The sequence below is a fragment of the Haliotis rubra genome, unplaced genomic scaffold, assembly GCF_003918875.1.
Source record: "Haliotis rubra isolate DU_JTF1 unplaced genomic scaffold, ASM391887v1 Scf686, whole genome shotgun sequence".
In the NCBI taxonomy this organism is placed as follows: domain Eukaryota; kingdom Metazoa; phylum Mollusca; class Gastropoda; order Lepetellida; family Haliotidae; genus Haliotis; species Haliotis rubra.
The window spans coordinates 22021-44273 of record NW_025767397.1 but is presented as its reverse complement, the minus strand read 5'-3'; the positions used below and the strand labels follow the sequence as shown (position 1 = coordinate 44273).

The following is a 22253-nucleotide window of genomic DNA, read 5'->3' as shown; positions in this document are numbered from 1 at the left end:
AAAAACAAAAAATTGTACTTATTTGATTAATCTTCATCATGCCTAATACATTACACGCGTATTAACTAAGTATGCCCTCGTGGTGTGAGCCGTGTAATCCCCACACTACGGTAGTTATTCTAAGGGTGATTAACCTATACATACCAGCTTGGTTGATGTCTCAGTTTCTCTCTGGCTGCAGATGTGTGTTCACTAAGATAGAAATACGTTTCTGTGTATTTGAAAGGATGTCGTTTGTATTTCTATTGAAATATAGTGCAATTTGTTTGAGAGTGGCACACGCATATCCGTGCTGGTTTTGTTAGCGGTCTTAAGAAGCATGATGATGTCAGTTAGCTCCCTTGACAACATATAGTTAAAGCAGCAACAACATTCAACACCAGAGGGATCATCCAGGTTCCGATCACTTCATGGAAACCATTGTATGGAATACACGAGGCCTGACTTGACCGGTTACTTCACAATCGGTTTGCCAATTTAGACATGTCAGAGGGCTAAACAAACTATGCACAGGACTTCCATTTGTTTCGAAACCGCTGTGTGCGGGTGATCAGGTGCCTGGCGATGAGGTGAGGATTCGAATCCCCAGAGTCTCTTGTTGTTTGTAGTAGACTGACAATCAGTTCCAGAAATAAAATTATCTTAATTATAAATGTTTATCAACCAAAAATTAAATAAAACCTCAAAGGAGTGCGTGTATGTGTGCGTGCTTGCAATCTATATTCCTCATTTTTTATTAACTTTGCCAAATCCGCTACATCGACAATCCCTGTTTCTACTGTGACAGCATGTCACGTTGCAGACGAGTTTGTTGTAAGTATAGTTGTGGTTCGAATCCCCACATGGGCACAATGTGTGAAGCCCATTTCTGGTGTCCCCCGCCGTGATGTTGCTGGAATATTGCTAAAAGCGGCGTAAAATCAAACTCAGTCAGTCAGTATAGTTGTGGTGATTCTCAGTGGCAGCAAATGACTGAAACAGTCATAAAATGATGCACTAGCCATATGATCATGTGTAGCAGCCAAGTACTGACTGTATACCTATCCGAACAGAGCCAATAACTGCGAGCTTCCAGTACCATCACGTATGTTGTGACGCCGTTCCCTTCATTTGTTCTGCGGAAGATACTAGGCCGTGTATATGACGTAGCACATAAGCTCCGCCCACTGATGAATTTTCATGACTATTCTTCACTTAAGACCATTCTTCATTTAAGGGCACAACACACGTATTCACAATCAAGAGCATTCTTGACGTTTGTAGGTGGTTTCCTTTATGTTGCATGTCCTGTCACCTGATGCTGCCACTACTACACCTGATACTGCTTCTTCAACCGTGAGTGCTGCTTCTTGAACCATTAACGCTGCTGCTTCTTGAACCATTAGTGCTGTTGCTACTCAACCGTGAGTGCTGCTTCTTGAACCATTAGTACTGCTGCTTCCTCAACCATTAGTGCTGCTGTCTCTTCAACCATTAGTGCTGCTGCCTCTCCAACCATTAGTGCTGCTGCTTCTTCAACCATTAGTGCTGCTGCTTCTTCAACCATTAGTGCTGCTGCCTCTCCGACCATGAGTGCTGCTGCTTCTCCAACCATTAGTGCTGCTGCTTCTTCAACCATTAGTGCTGCTGTCTCTCCAACCATTAGTGCTGCTGCCTCTCCAACCATTAGTGCTGCTGCTTCTCCAACCATTAGTGCTGCTGCTTCTTCAACCATTAGCGCTGCTGCTGTCACTACCGCTTCTGGTTTGGGTCTGGTATGGTTTGATTATTTAACGCTGCACTCAGTCATGTTCCAGCTATATAGCGGCTGTGTGTAAATAATCGAATCTTGACCAGACAATCCAGTGATCAACAATATGATCATGGATCTACATAATTGAGATACGATGACATGTGTAAACCAAGTCAGCCAGCCTGATCACCCGATCCGTTAGTCGCCTCTTACGAAATGTATGTGTTGATGAAAACCATTTCTTACTCCATCTTCACGGGTCTTTCTTCCGATTCTATGACTACTGTCCTTCACTTTTACTACTTCTACCACTATCTTTCTACTATATTACGTTGGAGATAGTAAACCGATTCGTATGCAAACTTAAGACCCTTATTGTGTACTTCAAGGGGGTTTGGCTGTGAAAATACAGTCAACAAGATGAAGGAATCCATGTATACAGATTATATTGTTTATTTCAAGTGTCAGAAACAAACTTTATGAAAGATGTTGATTGGCCGGTGCATCAACTCACTGTTTACAAACTGGTCTGCTGTCGATTAGTACTGGTATTTTCTGAAATAAATACACACGATGGCAGGAATTAACTAATGAACATCGTAAAATGTTTGTATTTATACCCATAGTTTAAATTGATTGTTGGTTTACGTAGCTAGTACCCACTAGTTCAAAATGAACACAGAATCTTTTATTTTTAAAACAAGTGCTTTTCATATATATTACCTCTTGCTTAAAATGAAAGTTTTTTGTTTATTTCACTACCTGTAGTTTATAACGAAGACTTGTAAACGTATAGATCACTTTCATATAAGTGAAACTATTTCTCGTTAATATTTGAATTTATTTTCAGCATATACTCAGGATAGTACTAACTGCCAGAAACCTTCCAAACCCTCTGTAACCCCAGTATTGCGATATTGTGAAGATCAGCTTACGTGTTGAATGTCTCTAGGTTTTAATGCTTGACATGTATGTCTTCATGCTACACTGACCTTTGCCGCGGGCCTCTCAACTTCCATGTATATTTGCTACCAGGAACAAATCTGTGGAATATAGTCAATATAATCATGTTAGCATTTGACATGTGTGACATCGTTACGTGATTCAGTTTATTACATCTTGGTATGATTCAAATCCGTCTCGTTTTACGAAATATCAATTGCTTTATCAAGAACGCAAGATTCTTCAACGCATCACTCATTAATATTCCAGCTATATGGTGGCGGTCTGTAAATAATCGAGTCTGGACCAGACGATCCAGTGATAACACAAAAGGATGACGATGTATCCGCACAAATTGGTGTGTGGTCGAAGCAAGCCCTCTCATTGGCTGACGCTTGTTAAGGAGACATTTATACCTGATGCTTTCTTTTGAGAAGCCATTGCTAGAAAAAAGATTCTTACATTTCCAAGTCAAGCAGTCGATGAAAGTAAAAATTCCCGCGATTTTGTAAAGACTGGGCAGATTTATAGGCGTTGACCAATCAGGGGGCTTGCTTCTACCACACCCCGTATTGTGCGGACATATCGTCATCCATATGTGTCAAGCTCATTTAGTTGAGAGTCAACATCGGGTTTCAATTGACTTGCAGAAATAACAATAAAGAATTGGCATGTGTCATGAGTGGTGCTCGATAGGCCAATCATCCATGATTATATTTACATTAAGTTTTAATCGATTGCATGCGATAGTAGCGTAACGAACGGCAAAGCAGTCGGGCGGGGTGCACCGAAGTGTCCGGCCTTGTCATGATGTATTGTACTGTGAAGCATTTCGAGTCGGGGTCATCTCAAATGTTTATATATATATTTTTAAAAGTAATCTTCGCAAAGACACGAGAACCTGTGATACAATCCCGGTCATCTATCATTCGTTACCGACATTGTTTTGGTGAGTTTAGTCCGATCTTGGATTCGAACCCACATGCTCACATGAGTGGGCTAGATCGCTGTGACTTTGTCTCACGGAAGTGTCTCAGCCCCGCAATGTACAAGATATCAACTTTACTGAGGAAGTATAGGCCCGAATATAAGATATGGTACCAACAGCCAGAGGTCTGCCTTGTCCATGCGGTCATTAACATGCTGACGAGATAGGACTCGAACATTGCTGTCTGTAACGTAAAGCAAAACTCTCTCAGTTACATCAATAAGAAATGTAAATTTAAAAATTTAAATAACACTTACCGGTTTCTGATATTCTACATGAGTCACATTGGGTACTGCAAGAGTACAACTAAACACCACTTCTGTGAATCCCCGCAGCCTAAACATGGGGAACATCTCCGACTGGATCACGCCAGAGGCCATGTCCATTTTGCCCAGAAAGATTTCGTTTTCATTTTTAGGGCAGCTGAAATAGATCACTAAAAATAAGTAGACGTAGACTCCGGGAAACAAGAATTGCAGTTTTCATTAAAAGTGTAGCTCACCTAACACGTGTACACCTACAAACGAACTTGACATTATCATTAATTTATAATCTGCTGACACATAACGCCATTACTAGTATCACTAGTTGCAGTTTATATAGGCTTGTGGTTCTTTGGAAGTTTAAACGTATCTGAACTTTTTCAAAAATAAAACAAAACAAGTTGCGATGAAATCAGATCTATTTTAGAAAAGTATTAGGATATACATGTTTCTTGGATACTCTTAAAACAGCCCATGGCCAACTTAATCCGTCTAAACGTTCAAGCTAAGAAGAAGACGTCTAAGTTGTAAAACACAAAGACCTTATCAAGTTTGATACTATTCAGCTGACCGTTCAACACACTTGTTAAAATCCTAGAAAAAATATTAGAAGGATATTTCATTTGATCAAGTTACTAGATTGTTCAAAATTTTTTGCCCTTGAATATGTTTTGTTTTCATTATAAGGCGTAAAGTGGGTCATTTACTTCTGCTTACTGACCCTTTGGAGTTGGTCATTTGGAAAGAAACCGTCCCATCTGTAGCGGCTGCTTTACAGGTCCGAGGGTAAAAGAACGGGCTGACAACATCATCACCTAAGGTACATGAAGATAGGCAAGTTAAACCGAAGAAAGACACATTGAGATTGGACAAGTCCACAGATTCATTCCCATCTGGATAGTAATCAAACTGACATGATTTACCTGTTGACATTCACAGAAAAATGTGTCTCTGAATCAAAAACACCATGCACCATAAACTTCGTCTTTCGAAGACCTGTTCCCAGACAGCTACCGAGTTTGATTCTGAGTCGTGAACCTCCCCCAAATCATTGTTATCATCATGTACCATACCACATGAGTGAAATAAATCTTCCCAAAGCAGTCGTTCAGAAATGCTGATTATCGTAACAATTCTACCCGTGATTCCTGTATATTTTGTATCAGAAATGACATGCTTGATTTCATCAAACCTTCAGGAAGCGTGACCACCAGTCTCACAGGTACACCAAGGATGAGGTTTGTGACCGGTTCCAGAGTTTCAGGATTTGCTAGATATGCCCGTACTTTGACTCTTGTTTGTGTAGCTATCGTCATAGTTCTCTCACGACCCCTGAACAAATAACATAAACTTCCTAGTACATAAAACAGTGTATTGAAAATGAAGACTGTTTTACTTGATTCGTATGACCTGTGTATATTCATACGATCGAGAGGTATCTAGGACCTGTAATGACCTTTCAAAGAACGCTTTTGGAACTTCCAACAGAAGAAATTTTGCTGTTATTAATCACAAGGCTTTTATCTACAGCTCAGGAAATTATGTGCGTACCCAAGTTATTCACGAACCTAACATCTCCACAAACAAAATCTGCTCCGGACCCATTAATATGAGAGCTGCTTACCATCAATTACATGAATATCCCTTAAATTACGACGGTTATGAGAAACCTTTTTATTCTGCTTTTCTACTAGTGCTGTGCGTTCAATACTTTATGCCTGATAGTGATACAACATTAATGATACAACATTAATACGAACAGAATATCCTTACTCTTCTATCACGATAGGTTCAGCATCATATGTAGCATCAGCTTCAGACAGATCACACTGGACTTTATATTCCACATCTTCAGCTGATTCCACCCAATCCTTCTTCTGGAATCTCAATGTCCATTGCAGGATCCTGTGAGAAACCTAAGGATTTGTGGAAAAAAATAACCAAACGTAATGTGTCTGTACCCCCTGGCCACCTACTGCCCGAGGCTGGTCTTCTGCATATTCTTTGTGGAACAACTCACATTGCACATTGCATACTTACTGTTTCTGCAGGACAATCTGCTTTCAACACTCCTGACACGTTTTGAATCTGAACATCTAAACGCTTCTCAAGGTCATTGGTTGTTCTAAATCTATCGTTAGTGCACAAGGGACTGATCTCTCCCTCGGCGTTCACAGCTCCGATGTGTTTGTAGGAAAGACCAGATGGGACCACGGAAACTATCAGGGAGTAGCTTCCGTTTTTTTTCTTCAAGCAGTAGAATGACACTGAAATCACATATTACAGGGTACATCAAGTTATGAAATTGCTCTGCCGAATACATGAAGTGAACATCCGGTAGCAATGATAGTGACGCAGAGAATGTGATTGTCATGTGCATCCCAAATTAATTACGGGGTGGGTATTTACATATATGAGTCTGAGAACTGCAACAGAACTGGGGCATTTAGGCCTTGTGTGGCCAACAGGGTATGTTTAATTTGACTTGAACGTTACGTTTTGAGTGAGTGAGTGAGTTTAGGTTTACAAATCACTCCGATAGCAATATTCCAGCTATATATCGGCGGTCTGTATATAGTTGAGTCTGAACCAGACAATCCAGTGGTTCACAGCATGAACATCGACCTACGCAATTGGGAACCGATGACATGTGTCAACCTAGTCAGCGAGCCTGACCACCCTATCCCGTTAGTCGCCTCTTACTAGCATGGGTTGTAACTGAACGCAACTGAAGGCCAATATTCTAACCAGGACCTTCACGATTAACATTATGTTTTGAACTTTGGAAACTTTCAACTGTATTCATGTGAATGAGAACTAGAACATTCAAGAATTGAATGTATTGGAATCACTAATATCAACGTTAACACTACTGCATAAGTAAAACTAAAAAGATTGAAAATGGCTGATTTCAGAGGTTTTCAAAGTCACGTATTTGGTAACATTGAGAGTTTAATTTAAAACTCGAACTCGTAAATGTTATGAAAGGACGTATAGAAAATGCCTCTTACCGTTTGGTTTTTGGTATTCTGGAAAACAAGTGAACGCATTAATGCATGTCAAGTGTTAGATGAAATTGGGGCTGAATGCTTAAATATCTACAGTTACAATTGCAAGTTAAACTGTTTCCAGGTCGCATTATGAAATAATCTGTTAATAAGTCATGAATCTAAAATATAATCTGAGAGTCAGTTCAAATCGACTTTCCTGCCTGGCGCTCGGCATTATTGGGTACAACAAGGACTGGTCGGCTCGGTGTCAGTATAATGTGTCTGAGTGGGGTATTCATGCTTCACTGCGGCATGGTATCTCAGTGGGCTAGCACTATAAAACCAGCTTCAGTCTTGGCTAGTACAAGCAGCCGCACATACATACACATGCATGCACGTCGTCATATGAGCGAAATATTCTCAAGCACGACGTTAAACCCAATTTCACCTCACCTCACTCAAATCGACTTTGGTCGGACTCCGACAAGCAAAGCATGACACGACCAATACAAAGAACATAATCGTCACTGTAAAACCGGAAGTGAATCTATGCGATTGGACTTTAATTGAGGTCGTATGCATTTACCTAGACTAACAACTAGTCTCTGAAATGAACATATTTTACTGAAAATAAGTTCATAGTAAAAAAAAAAAGTATATAATGAAAAGGAGCCCTGAGACTTTCTTCATTTGAAGCCTAGGAAATCTAGACTTGCCACATTTTCTAGACTTGCGTGGGCTTTCTTGGATATATTTACTTCAGGGTCTGTACGACAGACTAGCATTTACCTCTTACTCACCTTCGTCACACATTTCCCCATGCCACCCCGGCTCACATCCATAGGGACAAGGTTCTGTATCATTACAGACGTAACCAAGGTGACAGTGACACTGACGTTCACATTCATTTCCTAACCATCCCGTTTCACAATCTGAAATAACATCGGATATATACATATTAACTATGAGATACTGTGTATTTAAGTGGAAAACATACACGTTATCAATACACAAATGTATTATCAGCAATACTTATTGTACACCCTGTACACTATCTAGCTTCTAATACGTTCAAATGATTGAAGGAGACAATTTCCGTTTCCATATTCAAAAGACAAAAAGCAGGGTACCTCGTTTAAGTTCACCTATGGAATGAGCATGCATTACACTATTTGGCTTTGGTGATCCCAGTTGGGCGTATTCTACCATGGCGGTTACACCCGTCAAAACACATGCACAGGCAAGTCAATTACCTAAAAAAGGGAACTTTACTTTAAGTCAAAATAGAGAATGGCATCGGACACGGTCTAGTCACCGATAAGTCAAAATTGGCAATGTCCACCTTCTTAGCAGGAATAGGGTGGTGGAGAGGTGGGGTGTCGGGGTGTGTGGGGTGTGTGGGGTGTGTGTGGTGGGGTTATCTCTGTCGTTTTCTGCATGATGTGGAACACAACGTTCTGGAGCATAGTCCTATTCTTTCATCAGCCGTTAACATGTCGGGTGGGGCCTTGATTGAATGGAACAACATATTGCATATATGGTGTCATCTTTCACTATTAACAAACCAGTAAAATATTTTCTTATAGAGCTAATGACACCATAGTATTCTAAAAAAGATACATTCAATTGATACATTTCATTAAAATCAAACAATGACAGATAACTGCCATGTTCATCAACAATATCACAAATTTGAGAGATACCCTTTTGAAACTACCTGTCAAAAAATGTTTTCTTATCAATAACAATATTACTATTATAGAATATATCATCGGACAAGAAATCCTTAAATTATCTGGTTTAATTTTACTTGAATCATCATAAAATCTAGAAGGGATTTTAAAAATTACTGATACTTTTCTTCAAGAATCCTTTGCCAGTTTTATCAAATTCCGAATCGCTACAATTGCAATAACTAGCATTTAGAATATATTTCTACTTGGGATCTTTAGTAACTAACTTTCTCATCCAAGTCACATTCAGTGCTCTGACTGAATTATTATTTTCTTAATCAAGTTGTTCGATGCTTAAAAATATACTTGTGTTTGTGTGAATGGTTTGTATTGTTACATAAAATATACACCTGTATCCCATTAGACTTGTTTTATATCTTCTAACTTTGCAGTTCCCTGTCTGCTGAGTCGTGTCTGTAACAGGGGTTTCAGGAATAAAATTATAATTACAACACCTACCCCATCCCCTAAAAGAAAAAAAAAACAAATGCAAAATAACCCCCAAAAAAAACAAACCCCAAAAACAACAACAACAAAAAAAACCCAAAAAACCCAAAGCATATTGCATATATACATATTGGAGACGACAACTCATTTGGGGGTAAAACATTTCGCCAAGAAATAGGCATCCCCATGGGACACTAATTGTGCTCCCTGTCCTTGCGGATCTGTTTCTTTATGCATATGAAGCAGAATTTCTGCTTGGGTTGGCACAATCAAATCAAGGTTATTTGGCCAAGAAGTTTAAGTTAAGCTTCCGGTACATCGGTGATCTAATATCGCTCAATAACCACCACATAGCCAATTCACTTCCACTGATTTACCCATCTGAAATTAAGGAAACAAATTAGACCGCCTTAACTGTTTCATATTAAGATCTATGCATAAATATTCAGAGTCACAAAAACTCCCCACAAAGCTGTATGACAAAAATGGGGATTTCAACTTTCCAATCGTCAATTTCCCTTTCATGTCTAGCAATATTCAAACAACTCCAGCCTTTGGTGTTTACATTTCACAACTTTTGAGGTGCAATCGAACGTGCTTTTTTCATCATGATTTCAAAGAGCATCATATCACTTTTGCTCAGAGGTTGTTTAATCAAGGTCATAAAATGCAAGGCCTCAGTAAAGCTTTCAAGCAGTTTTATGGTGGACATGTGGAGAAAACTTCCAAATTTGATGCATCAGTGACCAAAATATTATGTCCAATGCAATTCCCTATTTTGACTTATACCGTACGTTCACGAATTATTTCAGATGATCAGTTGACTAGACTTAGCATGTGTTTATGACGGGTGCCATCAATGGGGCAGGATACGCTCACCTTTTTGCGAACACCTGGTATCATTACTATTTCATATTGACCAAAAAATTATGTCCAATGCAATTCCCTATTTTGACTTATACCGTACGTTCACGAATTATTTCAGATGATCAATTGACTAGACTTAGCATGTGTTTATGACGAGTGCCATCGGTGGGGCAGGATACGCTCACCTTTTTGCGAACACCTGGTATCATATTATTTCATATTGATTCATACACACATGCTCTGTCATCGTATCGTATGGTGACAATCACTGGATTGTCTGGTTCAGACACGATTTGTTTACAAACAACATCATGCAGCTGTAATGCTGCTGAAACAAATATATGCTCATGATATAGTCACAATTGTACAATCGACACTGCTTTCAGCAGAGATTTGTTACGAATGTGAAAAAGGTTTTGTCGTTTCTATTGCTAAACATATTGGATTTGTTTACCATATCATTATATCAGTAATAATATCTATTAAGTATGCTATCAAACATAGAAATTCATCAGGACACATACGTTAACTGAAAAAGGAAGGGTTTTGTTGCTTTATGTTTGTTATTATGATCATCAGTATATATCGTACACCTTATGGAGTACATCATAAAGTACACCTGATGGACCGTCGTGCGTGCTTCTCACCTAATGTTTTCCCACAGAAAAATGGCCCGGAGGAAATACAATATGCAGGCCTCCAGTAGCCATTGTTGTAAATCTCTGCGCATTCTTTGTAAGGATAATAATACGAACTGCGCCAGTTTTGAAAACGGAGCTGAAAATAAATATAATGATTATTTCAGGTTTAAATATACATGTATTCATTTATGTTTGGACCATTTTGTATAAACATGATTAGAACCCCTGCCATCTTACTTTTTCTGTTTGAAGTACACATATTGTTAACCGGACGTAGATATATACGAAATATCAAATACTATGCTTATAACTTTTACTATATGAACTTCTGAATGCTGAAACATATGGGAGATATATTGCTTTTTTCATATTAAGTCATTATTTATAATATAATAAAGTCATTGAAGCCCCGTTAGAAAAGTTTGAATAACTTTTACTTTTGATTAAACTATACATTTAATATGTGAATGGATTTTCCATAATTCGGTTTAACGTTTTAAAACAGGAGTGTCGAAACATCCTGTATCTATTCATTAATTAGCCAATTGTTGTTTGTCAATCTGCCAGCAGACCCCATGGTTTTAACCTACTGCCAAAAGAAACATCACATTTTAAAATGAAATTGCAATAATGAAAAAAACCCACACTAAATCACTTCAAAGACAGCGATGCTCAAAGCAGTGAGTGAATGAGTTGCGTTTTGAGCCGCACTCAGAAATATTCCAGCTATATGGCGGCGGTCTATAAATAATCGAGTCTGGACCAGACAATCCTGTTATCTAATCAGGTCCACGGACGCGTTTTCTTGATTTTGTAGAAAATAAAAGATGGGCAACTGAACATACACGTGCAACCCGGGAAAAGAAATGAAACGGAGACATGGGGAACAATCATTTCGTTAAAAGGAGACACGACCTAAATGCCGTGAAATCCGCCAGACCAACGCCAGCGGGCCCAGGTATCATATAGACGGTAGCGCCATTCATTCCCACATTGTCCCAACGTTTAGTTGCTCCCGTGTTCCTGTTATGTATCTAGCATGATGCACCGTTACACATAGATACACATCCGACAGGCCAAGGATATTCACACCTTGGGTTCTAGCGTACTTTGCATCTTCGGAATCGACTGGTGCCTGTGGCACGTGGTTAGTCGACAGACGGTGGCCAGTCCTCTATGGGATCACGGCCTAAGGAATTGCACGACGGTTAGACGTCAGAGATGGGTGGCATTGTACGTCGCTGTACGTGATTTGCAACTTCAGTGTGTATCTTCACTGATGGTCTGTTAAAAGCCCCTGTCACATTTTTGCGTATATCAAGTCCTTATGAGTTACTTATAAAATATTCAATACGCAGCCCGTACGCTCAAAATTGCGAACATTTTCGATTACTTTGACTTATGTGTGATGCACATCTAGCGTCTAAATAACGAATTCAGCGCATCCATTGCGAAAGATTTGCGTAATTCTATTTTTCTTGGCAAATAGCAGCATTTTCAGTGCGCATGCCAAGCGTATTCCGAACGCACACAACTTATGCCGACCGCATGCTTGACACACTTCCGCTGAATACCAGGTGTATTCCGAGCGTATTCCTGATGTAATGGAAAGGCAGCTGCTTCCCGCTGTTTTCGTTTCCATTGCAGATTCCATAGCGTGACCATCAACCTTTTGTCATCATATTTATACCAAATCTCTAGTGTACCCTGGATGTTCCCTGTGTCTGTACGCTATCTGTGCGTTTGTCGTGAGTTACAAATAGGTACAATGTGCCGCCCGATCGCAGGACAAACCGTACTTATTCCTGCAATACGTCGGCATTCGCTAGGAGTTCGCTCAACGTGCGTTGTATCTGCGCTGCAAGTACGCTATGTATATGTCCAATATACGCGGCTCACAGCTAGTGCCGACGGATCAGCGTATTGCCGCGTGTGAACCGCTTAGCCAGACGAACACATAGCTCGTACCGCGTTCGACCGATGCAGAACCGATTATCTGCGTATTCATAACTTATAAGAGCAGCATAACAGCGTACGCAGCATAGTTTTGTGCATGCTCAAAACGATCACGCGTACTGGTCGTACTGTGCGCATTGCGGCGTTCATAAAACCTACACAAAACGATTAAGATGCATATAACGTGCGTATTGTTCGTACAACTGCGTATGAAAGAAATGTCAATGAACTCATAAGGAATTAGGATACGCAGAAGTGTGACAGGGCCCTTCCCGCCGAGGGGGACAACGATTGGTGGCATGTTACGGACAGTAGGCCGGACCGTATGGTGGAACGGGTGTTATGGAGAGGGGAAGACGATACATGGATGACATGTTTTGTCCAATTGTCCTACCATTTCTACAACAGCCAGACAAACCTGCGATTGACAGAGTGAGGAGCCAGACCAATATAATCTATGTATTTAGTCACCTGTTCCAACTGACATCGGTCAAATCGGACGTTAAATATATTCCTCACTGGGCACCAGCAATAGAGCAGGATTTCGTTTCTCGGTTTCGCATAGCCTCAGTGTGAGTCGCTTTAACAGGTGTAATGGAGAAATGGGATACCAAGCGAAATTTTCCGAATGAACACACTGAACAGGGTGCTTATTTGAGACAAGGCTCTTGTAGTATAAATCTTAAACAGATGCCTAATATAAACACCACCAACCTTAGCAAAATACATTGCAAATAATATATACGGGCATGTTGGAATGAGCGAATAAAGTTAGGCAAAACTTCCTGAAATATAACTGACGTTTTCAAGGTACAAGGTACAAATCTGAATCAATTAGGCTCTGCACTTCTCAGGGTTTTCCTGTAGTTCCTGTTGTGACGTGCATTTTGTGTATCATTGCGTGATTGCTAGATGACATCAAACACAGACAGACAAGACTAAAACACTTGAATAAACATGACAACGAATGGTATGGATTTACAACTTCTTTAATATTTACAACACGACGTTTCTGGGCTACTTTTTAGGGGCAAGAAGTAGTCGAGAAACGTCGTATTGGTGCAAGAAGTAGCCCAGAAACGTCGTGTTGTAAATATTAAAGAAGTTGTAAATCCATACCATTCGTTGTCATGTTACCTTCTAACTTCTAAATGCCAACCAAGCATCTTACGAATAAAGCCCGCTGTTCGTTGAAAATATCCTAACAAATGACAAAATCAAACCAACAAACCTCACTTTGTATTCCAGTAGAAGATATTGGTGATGCTGTTTTCTCCTCACCTTCTCTCCAGTGTCCCACTGAAAGGGGCCACCTCTGCGATCCAGACCGATCCACGCAAAAGTGTAACCAAGAAGATCTGGAAAGGATATCAGTGGTGTAAATGTTCGCATAAGGGAGATGGATGTAGAACCTGTTTATAGGCGACATTTAAGTATAACTTGAGAGAATGTTAATTAAAGCCATTAAAGCGAAACTTGTGAAAATGTTCATAAGCGACATTTAAGTGCAACTTGAGAGTATGTTCATAAGCGACATTTAAGTACAACTTAAGAGACTGTTCAAAGCGACATTTAAGCACAACTGGAGAGAATCTTCATAAGCGACATTTAAGTACAATTTGAGTGAATGTTCATAAGCAATATTTACGTACAACCCGAGAGAATGTTCATAAAGTCATTAAGCGAAACTTTAGAAAATGTTCATAAATGACATTAAAGTGCATTTCGGAAGAAGTTTCATGAACAACATTAAAGCACAACTTGAGAGAATGTTCATAAGCGACATTTAAGTACCACTTGAAAAAATGTTCATAAAAGTGCAACTTGAGAGAATGTTCATAAGCAACATTTAAGTACAACTTGAGAGAATGTTCATCAGCGACATTTAAGTACACTTAAGAGAATGTTCATAAGCGACATTTAAGTACCACTTGAGAAAATGTTTATAAAAGTGCAACTTGAGAGAATGTTTATAAGAGTCATTAAAGAACAACTTGTAAAATATTAATATGCGACATTAAAGTACAATTCATGAGAGTGTTCATTAATGACATTCATTGTTCATTGAGACAATGTTTAAATGTGCTGCTCAAGTACAACTTGAGAGGATGTTCATACTCGACATTCAAGTGCAACTTTACACAATGGTTATAATCACATGAATGGCATACATGTACAACTTAGCAGTAAATTAAGAGGGGCATCTATGTACGAGTTGTTATCGTAGAACCTGGCAGTAAGTTCAATAGAGACATGGAGAGTAGATTCGTGATGCAGAACAGAAGCCATTGTTTCCACATACCTTTGACGGCGTTATTCTCTTCCATGTTTTGAATCACTGCTAGTGAAGCGCCATAGCGGTCTCCACATATCCTAGCTGCTTTATCCCTGATAACTCCCTCGTCCACGAACTTGTAGCACTTTCTCTTCACCTGGGTCCAACCGACGGGACATGACCCTAAGCGTGATTGGTTACGTTAATGTCAGTTTGGAGCAAAATGCACACACATACACACGCACGCACGCACGCATGCACGCACACGCACACACACAAACTTCCAGGGGCTTTGGATACAAATGAAAGGATAATGAAAGTAAAAAAACGTTTATTTCTTTGCCAACTAACGGGCACAGTTGTGAAATATCGTCTATGATTTACTATTTATAACGCTAAATACGAGTAATACGAGTTAGTTTTGGTGCTGTTTATCAGGACACATAAAACACAATTAGTGTTATCAAAGTCATGCATGTCATCTAGTTTTGGAAAGTGCATGCAGCTTATATCAACAAATACATTATAGATTATAGATGGGAGATAAGAAGGGGATATAAACGTTCATGTAGACGCAATTTTAGCTGTTTACCAGCTGAGTATATTTATATCAACAAATACATTATAGATCATAGATGGGAGATAAGAAGGGGATATAAACGTTCATTTAGACGCAATTTTAGCTGTTTACCAGCTGAGTATATTTATATCAACAAATACATTATAGATTATAGATGGGAGATAAGAAGTGGACATAATTGTTCATGTAGATGCAATTTTAGCTGTTTACCAGCTGAGTATGTCTTATTTTAATTTCTAACAGCATTAACAAATTATCGAATGTTCATTTATTGATTCATTGAGAACGTGCTCTCATATCGCTGCAGACATGTCAGGTTTGCAAACAACATTCCATCCATACCTTGGTATCCTCCAGCATCAACGGCGCTGGTTACAAAGGCAAGTGTAGTGAACAAGCGAACCACCTCCATGTCTATCGTAGCCTCCGGATAGAGTGTGAAACTATCGTGTATCGTTCACTGGGCTCAGACTGAAGGCTGCCTCTACCGGACGCATATAATGGTTCTCATGGAGTCAGGTTAAATATCAGAGCTATTACTGCGGACCTGAACCAAATTGTTAGTGCTATCACCATTTGGTCTTAAAACATTTTAGAAAGTTACACTAATGATAATATGGCCACTTATATGGCGCTGAACTCCACGTGACGGGGACATACTCCAAGCGCATACAGCATGATGGACATTACTACCCCGAATAACCCAAGTTCAAGAGGTTAAAGAGGTTACTGTGCGAAGCGAAACTGAAGCGAGAAACGGAGATAGATAGCAATATTAATATCTTTACCTTCTTCGGTGATGTCTCCGCTTCTCAATGGCAGTAGATACGTGCTCTGTTATGGCGGATTTAAACATGTTAGGCCCCCTTTACACAGGACGGCGACCGCTCGCGTTCTAACAATATTCAGAACGCCACTGAACGCTCAGAGGAGGCACGACGAACGCAGAGAGAAGGCAGGGCAATCGCCATGAAGGCAGAAAGAAGGCAGAGCCAACGCCAAGAACGGCCCAGAACGCCACTGCAATGGCGACTGTATTGAACATGCTCAAAACAAACGCAGAGCAGTCGCCGTCATGGTTGATTGATCACAGGACGCAGAGGGAGGGCAGAGAGAAGGCAGAGCCATAGCCGAGGCCGCAGAGTGAAGGCACAACGGTCGGCGAAAGGACGCGACATAAAAACTTCGTTGCGTTGCCCCGTGCATCTCTCTGCCTTCATTGTGCGACAGTCGAGCATCCATTGGCGTTCGTTGAGCATTCATTCTGCCTTCATTCAGCGACTAGCGCATCCCTTTGAACAACCACGGCGTTCGCTCTGCTTTTACTCTGCCTCCTCTCTGCCTTTCCACATTACATATAAATACGTATTGTACTCCCGATTTCCCGATTTGAGATCTGCCGAGCTTGCGATGAGACATCACACCAATCCTCCAAACAAGTATGATACTAGACGAAAGGAACCTCCGGGTAACGGCAAGTGTCAAACCAGGCTCTAAACTCGATCGCCAATTTGTGTTCTGTTTGGCGAAAATTGTAGAATGACCCTTCCTCTTCTTGACGCAGTTCTTGCATCAGTTGGTTGTAGTCCCAGAATTGCAACTGTCTGTGTTGCATCAACCATGGGCGGATCCACAGGGTTCTCAATCTTCTTCTTCTACGTCTATTTATCCTTCTATTTAAGATGGCAGTGGCTATCTGGTTGAAAAACAATGCTTGTTGACCTTGCAAAAAAAGCTATTTGTTCATGCTTACTGAAGTCGTTATACGATGATTTCACTCAGCCTGCTCGTATGGAACTAATGATAAAATGTCGTAGCCAGGTGCTGATATACCTAGAGCATGCAGGTTGCCTAACAGTCGCCACAGAACGCAGAGAGAAGGCAGAGCGTCCTGGTAATTTTTAGAACGCAGAGAGAAGGTAGAGCGGTCGCCGTCCTGTGTAAAGGGGGCCCTAAGAATTATAAGGGCAATCGCATCGTACTGCCCCCAATTTCCCCAACAACATTATATAGGAAGAGGGTCGTGCGTTTGTCGTACCTTGTGCTTTGCATACGAATCACCTCTCCGTGTTAGAGTAATAACTAGTTATTAGGAGGTAGTACACGCTCACCTTCCTTAGCTTCAACCCTTTGCAGTGTAAGTGTGGATTAACACCTTATACATATAGACTTGGTGTCCATGGTGATTCTCAACGGTAAGTGTGCCCCAACAAGTTGAACATGCCCAGCAGGCACATCAACGTTGTTTCAACGTTGAGAATAGGTTGATCCTCAACGTTGAAAATAGATTGAAAATAGGTTGTATATGAAAGTTTTTTTGACGTAGATATCCGACGTGGAATCAACGTTGAAGTTTGACCGATTATCAACGTTGAAAAAGGTTGATCCTCAACGTTGAAAATAGATTGAAAATAGGTTGTATATGAAAGTTTTTTTGACGTAGATATCCGACGTGGAATCAACGTTGAAGTTTGACCGATTATCAACGTTGAGAATAGGTTGATCCTCAACGTTGAAAATAGATTGAAAATAGGTTGTATATGAAAGTTTTTTGACGTAGATATCCGACGTGGAATCAATGTTGAAGTCTGACATATTATTAACGTTGAAAATGGGTTGTTCCGTGGTTGTGTCTGGGAGGTATTACGCTTTCCTGTAAATAGACTCGCATTTCATCTTTAAACTACAATAAAGTAGCACCAAACTCCTGCATCCAGCTAAAATACCCAAAAAGCTACCTGCAATAAACAGTGTTCAAACAGAAAATTGCAGTAAAAATATTTACCTGATAAAATACTTGGTTAAAATTCCACATTCAATATAATGTTCATTTAAGTTTTATGTCAGTTGGACGTATAATTCCAGTAAGAAGAAAAGTATTCCAAATTAAGAAAAACTATTTACTGTTGTATTGTTACCTTGAAAAGGTGAAAATTGTCGAAGAAGACATTTTGTCTGAATTTCAGCTCTTAGACAGACCCTGAATAAACACAATGCAATTACTTTCACCATGAAAGGGATCCAAGATGACCAGGAACTATACCTGGAGACAGCACATAAAACAAGTCACTTTTCATGAAATCTTTATGAACACACACGCACACAGAAAACGTGGTTTAATGCATAATGTAAAACATCACACATGACATAGTCTGTAGGTGATCTCTGTTGTGCTAATAACACAATATCATCTGCATATAGCATCAAAGTGACATTTACGCCACCAATTTCAATACCACAGTTCAGATTTTTCAACACAATTACAACTCCAAAAACACAATTATCAGCTCCTCTTCTTTCTGCCACTCCCTGCCTGGCGGTCAGGTGGATACTTCAGAAACGTTCCTAACTCTTTCTTGAAATTTGCTTCGGATGCATTCCCATCTCATTCCCTTGAGATAGGACACATTCTGAAATTTTATATTTAAATACATGAATAAGTTATATGGAAGATATATTGTCTTAAATGATTCAAGTATTTGTTTAATCAATCACTTGAAAGGTTCATTTCACTGCTGTAACTTGGCATGTGAACATATGAACAGCATCAATACAAAATATGACGAAAAGTGTAAACAATATATATTTTCAACCGAAGGAATGGAAGTTTTCTTAAACATTTTCAAAGAAAATCCTCATTTGCAAGTTGATTATTTAATTAGACTATGAATTACCCGGTAGGATGAATTAGACGATGCTTTACTGTCATATATTATTTGCTATGGTCATGATGAAAATGCTGCACTTGGTAATTAACTTACCAGAGATGATTGAATACAACCTTGTATTCTTAAAAGAAAACTTGCCGTTTTTGCCCATCATTATTCATTCTTGACATCAAATTGTTTGACATTGTCCTGCAAAACAATGGAAGATTGTTGTTATTCTGTCAGATTTAGTTTTCTTTAGAGATTCTCGGAAATGATTATTTCAAATTAATAGGAGTTGAACTGATGTAGCAATTTTGCTACCAGGAGTCATAAATTGTAACAAAAGCCATTTTACATTAAATGATAAGAAAACAAAATGGGTGGTGGTTCACAGGTCAAAGAACAAGTCTATTGTGGGAGGTCTCCCAACACCATTTGTTCCCAAACACAAGGAAGTATGGATCATGGAGTTCTGAAAACAATAATGAGCTCTCATAAGTATACAATATATTCTCAAGTATCTAGTACTCTCTCTCTCTCTTTGTCATTTGTACACTCATAAAACTCAGATAAATAACTTTTTTATAATTCATAAATGTTTACACTTAATCTCTTATAGGAACGCTTAGAAAATCTCTCATATAATGAATTATGTGTGCGTATTATCTGCGACGTCATAACTATGCTTCTCTGAATCATGAACAATAAAATAATGAGATTAAACTCTACATTGCCAGAAATAATCTATCATACAATGAATAATAAGACATTGAATAACATCTCTTACAACTCCAATCTACACTCAAAAAGACTTAAATGTACTCGTAAACAAACATCGCTGGCTAACGCAAATTCTTGGAAACAGTGCATCTCTGACTCTCAATTCCAAGAAATGGAAGTCCTACTGTATTTGACCAAAGGGGTGACAGGTGGCCAAAACATATTGAAATGTAGGTCATTCACTGAAAATAACTCTGATTTAAAACACTACAAATATACACCTTCTCTCTAATATACTCGATAGATGATCTTAACAAGGGAACATGTACATAAAATGCTGATATCTAACAACACCTGTACTTTAAATAATGGACTCTTCCAAATCTCAGTATGTTTCACTGCACACATATTAGATTGCAAATAATGAAAAACCTACCCTTAGACAATAATAAAAAACATCATATTCAAATTCTACAGCTGACCAAATACCTGAAGAGTGTGTTTCCCAGCAATAAACATCTCTATATATATCTATAAATGTATGACTTCTGTCCTCTCGCGTGCTATCTTGCATCCAGCTGTTTACGGCGAAAAACAATATGGCGCCAAGCAAGGGAGTGCTCATTAAACTAAACATCTCCGGGAGAAATCATTGTCAATTTTTTCTCTTAAATGATCAACCTTAATATATAAATGAAAATAAAGACCAACTATTATCACCAAAAAAGACCAAACATTATCACAAATATTCAAAACAGGTGGTAATGAAAGAGCATTATCATCTTTCTCTTAAACTTTGTGGTGGATATACTGGAAACAAGTGAAATGTTAAAACGTGTTACCTTAGCCTTGCTCCTTTTATGTGATCCACAAAATTGCTGCCACCCAGTGTTCGAAGATGAGATTTCTGCAAATTCCATTAAAATAATCTTATTTCATAATTAAATGTTCCTTACATTAAAATTACTTCTTTTGTATGTAAGATTGTAACCTTTAAGAGACATGAATTATCATATCCCATCCAAACAAGTGTAAGAATGAAAGTCTGTGGGTGCAGTTTTGTTAATTGTCCCATCAAAGAATCATTAGTGAAGTTACACTTTATGTAAATAAATAAAAGTTCAAATAAATTATATACAATTTCATCCTTAACAAAGACTTTCACAAGACATTTTAAAGTGAAAATTTTCGTTGCATTTCCTTACGCCATTCTCCATCACCCCCTCCCCCCCAATAATATACATATGTTGATAGGGTTCAGGGCGTGCTCAATGCATCATTTACTGATAGATCTATTCAAACGAACAAATGTTCATAATAATGGGATGCAATATAAAATGTTGATTAAACCTATCCGATTTTGTATAGCTGCCCTTAGGGACCGTTCATAATGTATGGCTTTGGGGTGATGTTGATTTTTATGTACAATGTGAATTACCCACCCTAAAAGTGTATGAGTATGTACAGAATAAGAGACAGCCCTCCTGCATGTCATGTACATTATCTATGACGCCCTCTCCCCTTCCCATAATTTCTAAACATAGTGCGTGTGTACAAAAATGCTGACCCCTTAGCTCCCTGAACAAAATGGGTGACACCCCACCCCCCCACCCTCCAACCCTTACAATCAACACCCCACCCGCAGCCATATATTTAATTATGAACGGTTCCTTATATTGATGTACTTCATTGATTATTTGAAAATGTATATTTGCAAAATTTAAATCAGGTGATGGGTACGAAAATCTTATTCGATTATATAATAAAATGCCAAATATATGCATGCAAATATACTGAAAAATAACAAAACAAACTTTTGAGAAACATGTACTGTGACATACCGGTAACCTTGTGAGATAAAACATGAGCCCTAATTCGGAGTTTCTTGCTACTGCTAGATTTAAACGGCATTCCTACGTTTTCATTATACATGAAGGACATACTTACCAAATAAACACCAGCATGCCGTGAAGATGGTGAAAATAGAACGATATTGCGTTGAACTTCGCCAAGGTGAACTGACAACGATCAGCTGCCTTTGCGCGCGCGATAATTGTGCGCATGTCGGATATGGCCAAACGAGGGCGATCGAAGGTCAACATCTGGCTTGTGTTTGAAAGCAAATTGTCGGGAATTATACAATTTTAACAGTTTTGTGGGAAAATATCAAATGTAATGCAATTTGGATAACTGATGACTTTATACCTAAAACTGCGATTTACGTAATATTTCCGTCCGTTGATCGATGCACAATCAAATAATATATAAGATTATATCTGTCACTAGCTCGATCTTGATCTTTTATGAAAATAATGTTCCCGAAATGATAGTTGCTAAGTTGGATACCTATTACCAATATGAATTATGTATCAAATTTGCCAAGGAAACAATTAGTTGACATTTTGTTGGTTCCTTACGTTGAAACAACGTTGACAACTAAACGAATCTCGACTAACTTTCTTTGGTCGC

General features: G+C 39.0%; 1 protein-coding gene across 1 annotated transcript; it reads right to left on the bottom strand.

Annotated features, from left to right (window-relative positions):
• Window positions 1–2169: 2169 nt before the first annotated feature.
• On the bottom strand, window positions 2170–16032 carry LOC124258196. The gene is made up of 13 exons (XM_046692255.1): window positions 15757–16032; window positions 14862–15017; window positions 13841–13917; window positions 10610–10739; window positions 7716–7847; window positions 6937–6954; window positions 5966–6192; window positions 5699–5841; window positions 5118–5257; window positions 4647–4740; window positions 3920–4085; window positions 2725–2775; window positions 2170–2287 (listed from the first exon to the last, which is right to left on the bottom strand). Exons 1-12 carry the CDS (start codon window positions 15824–15826, stop codon window positions 2761–2763), a joined length of 1368 nt encoding a protein of 455 aa, XP_046548211.1. The 5' UTR covers window positions 15827–16032; the 3' UTR covers window positions 2170–2287; window positions 2725–2760.
• Window positions 16033–22253: the final 6221 nt, after the last annotated feature.

Coding starts and splice junctions, on each gene's coding strand:
- LOC124258196 (XM_046692255.1), bottom strand. CDS start 15,826: ATGGAGGTGGTTCGCTTGTTCACTACACTTGCCTTTGTAACCAGCGCC. Junction 13,918..14,861: donor AGAGAATAACGCCGTCAAAG/GTATGTGGAAAC, acceptor TATCCTTTCCAG/ATCTTCTTGGTTACACTTTT. Junction 7,848..10,609: donor TTTCTGTGGGAAAACATTAG/GTGAGAAGCACG, acceptor ATGTTATTTCAG/ATTGTGAAACGGGATGGTTA.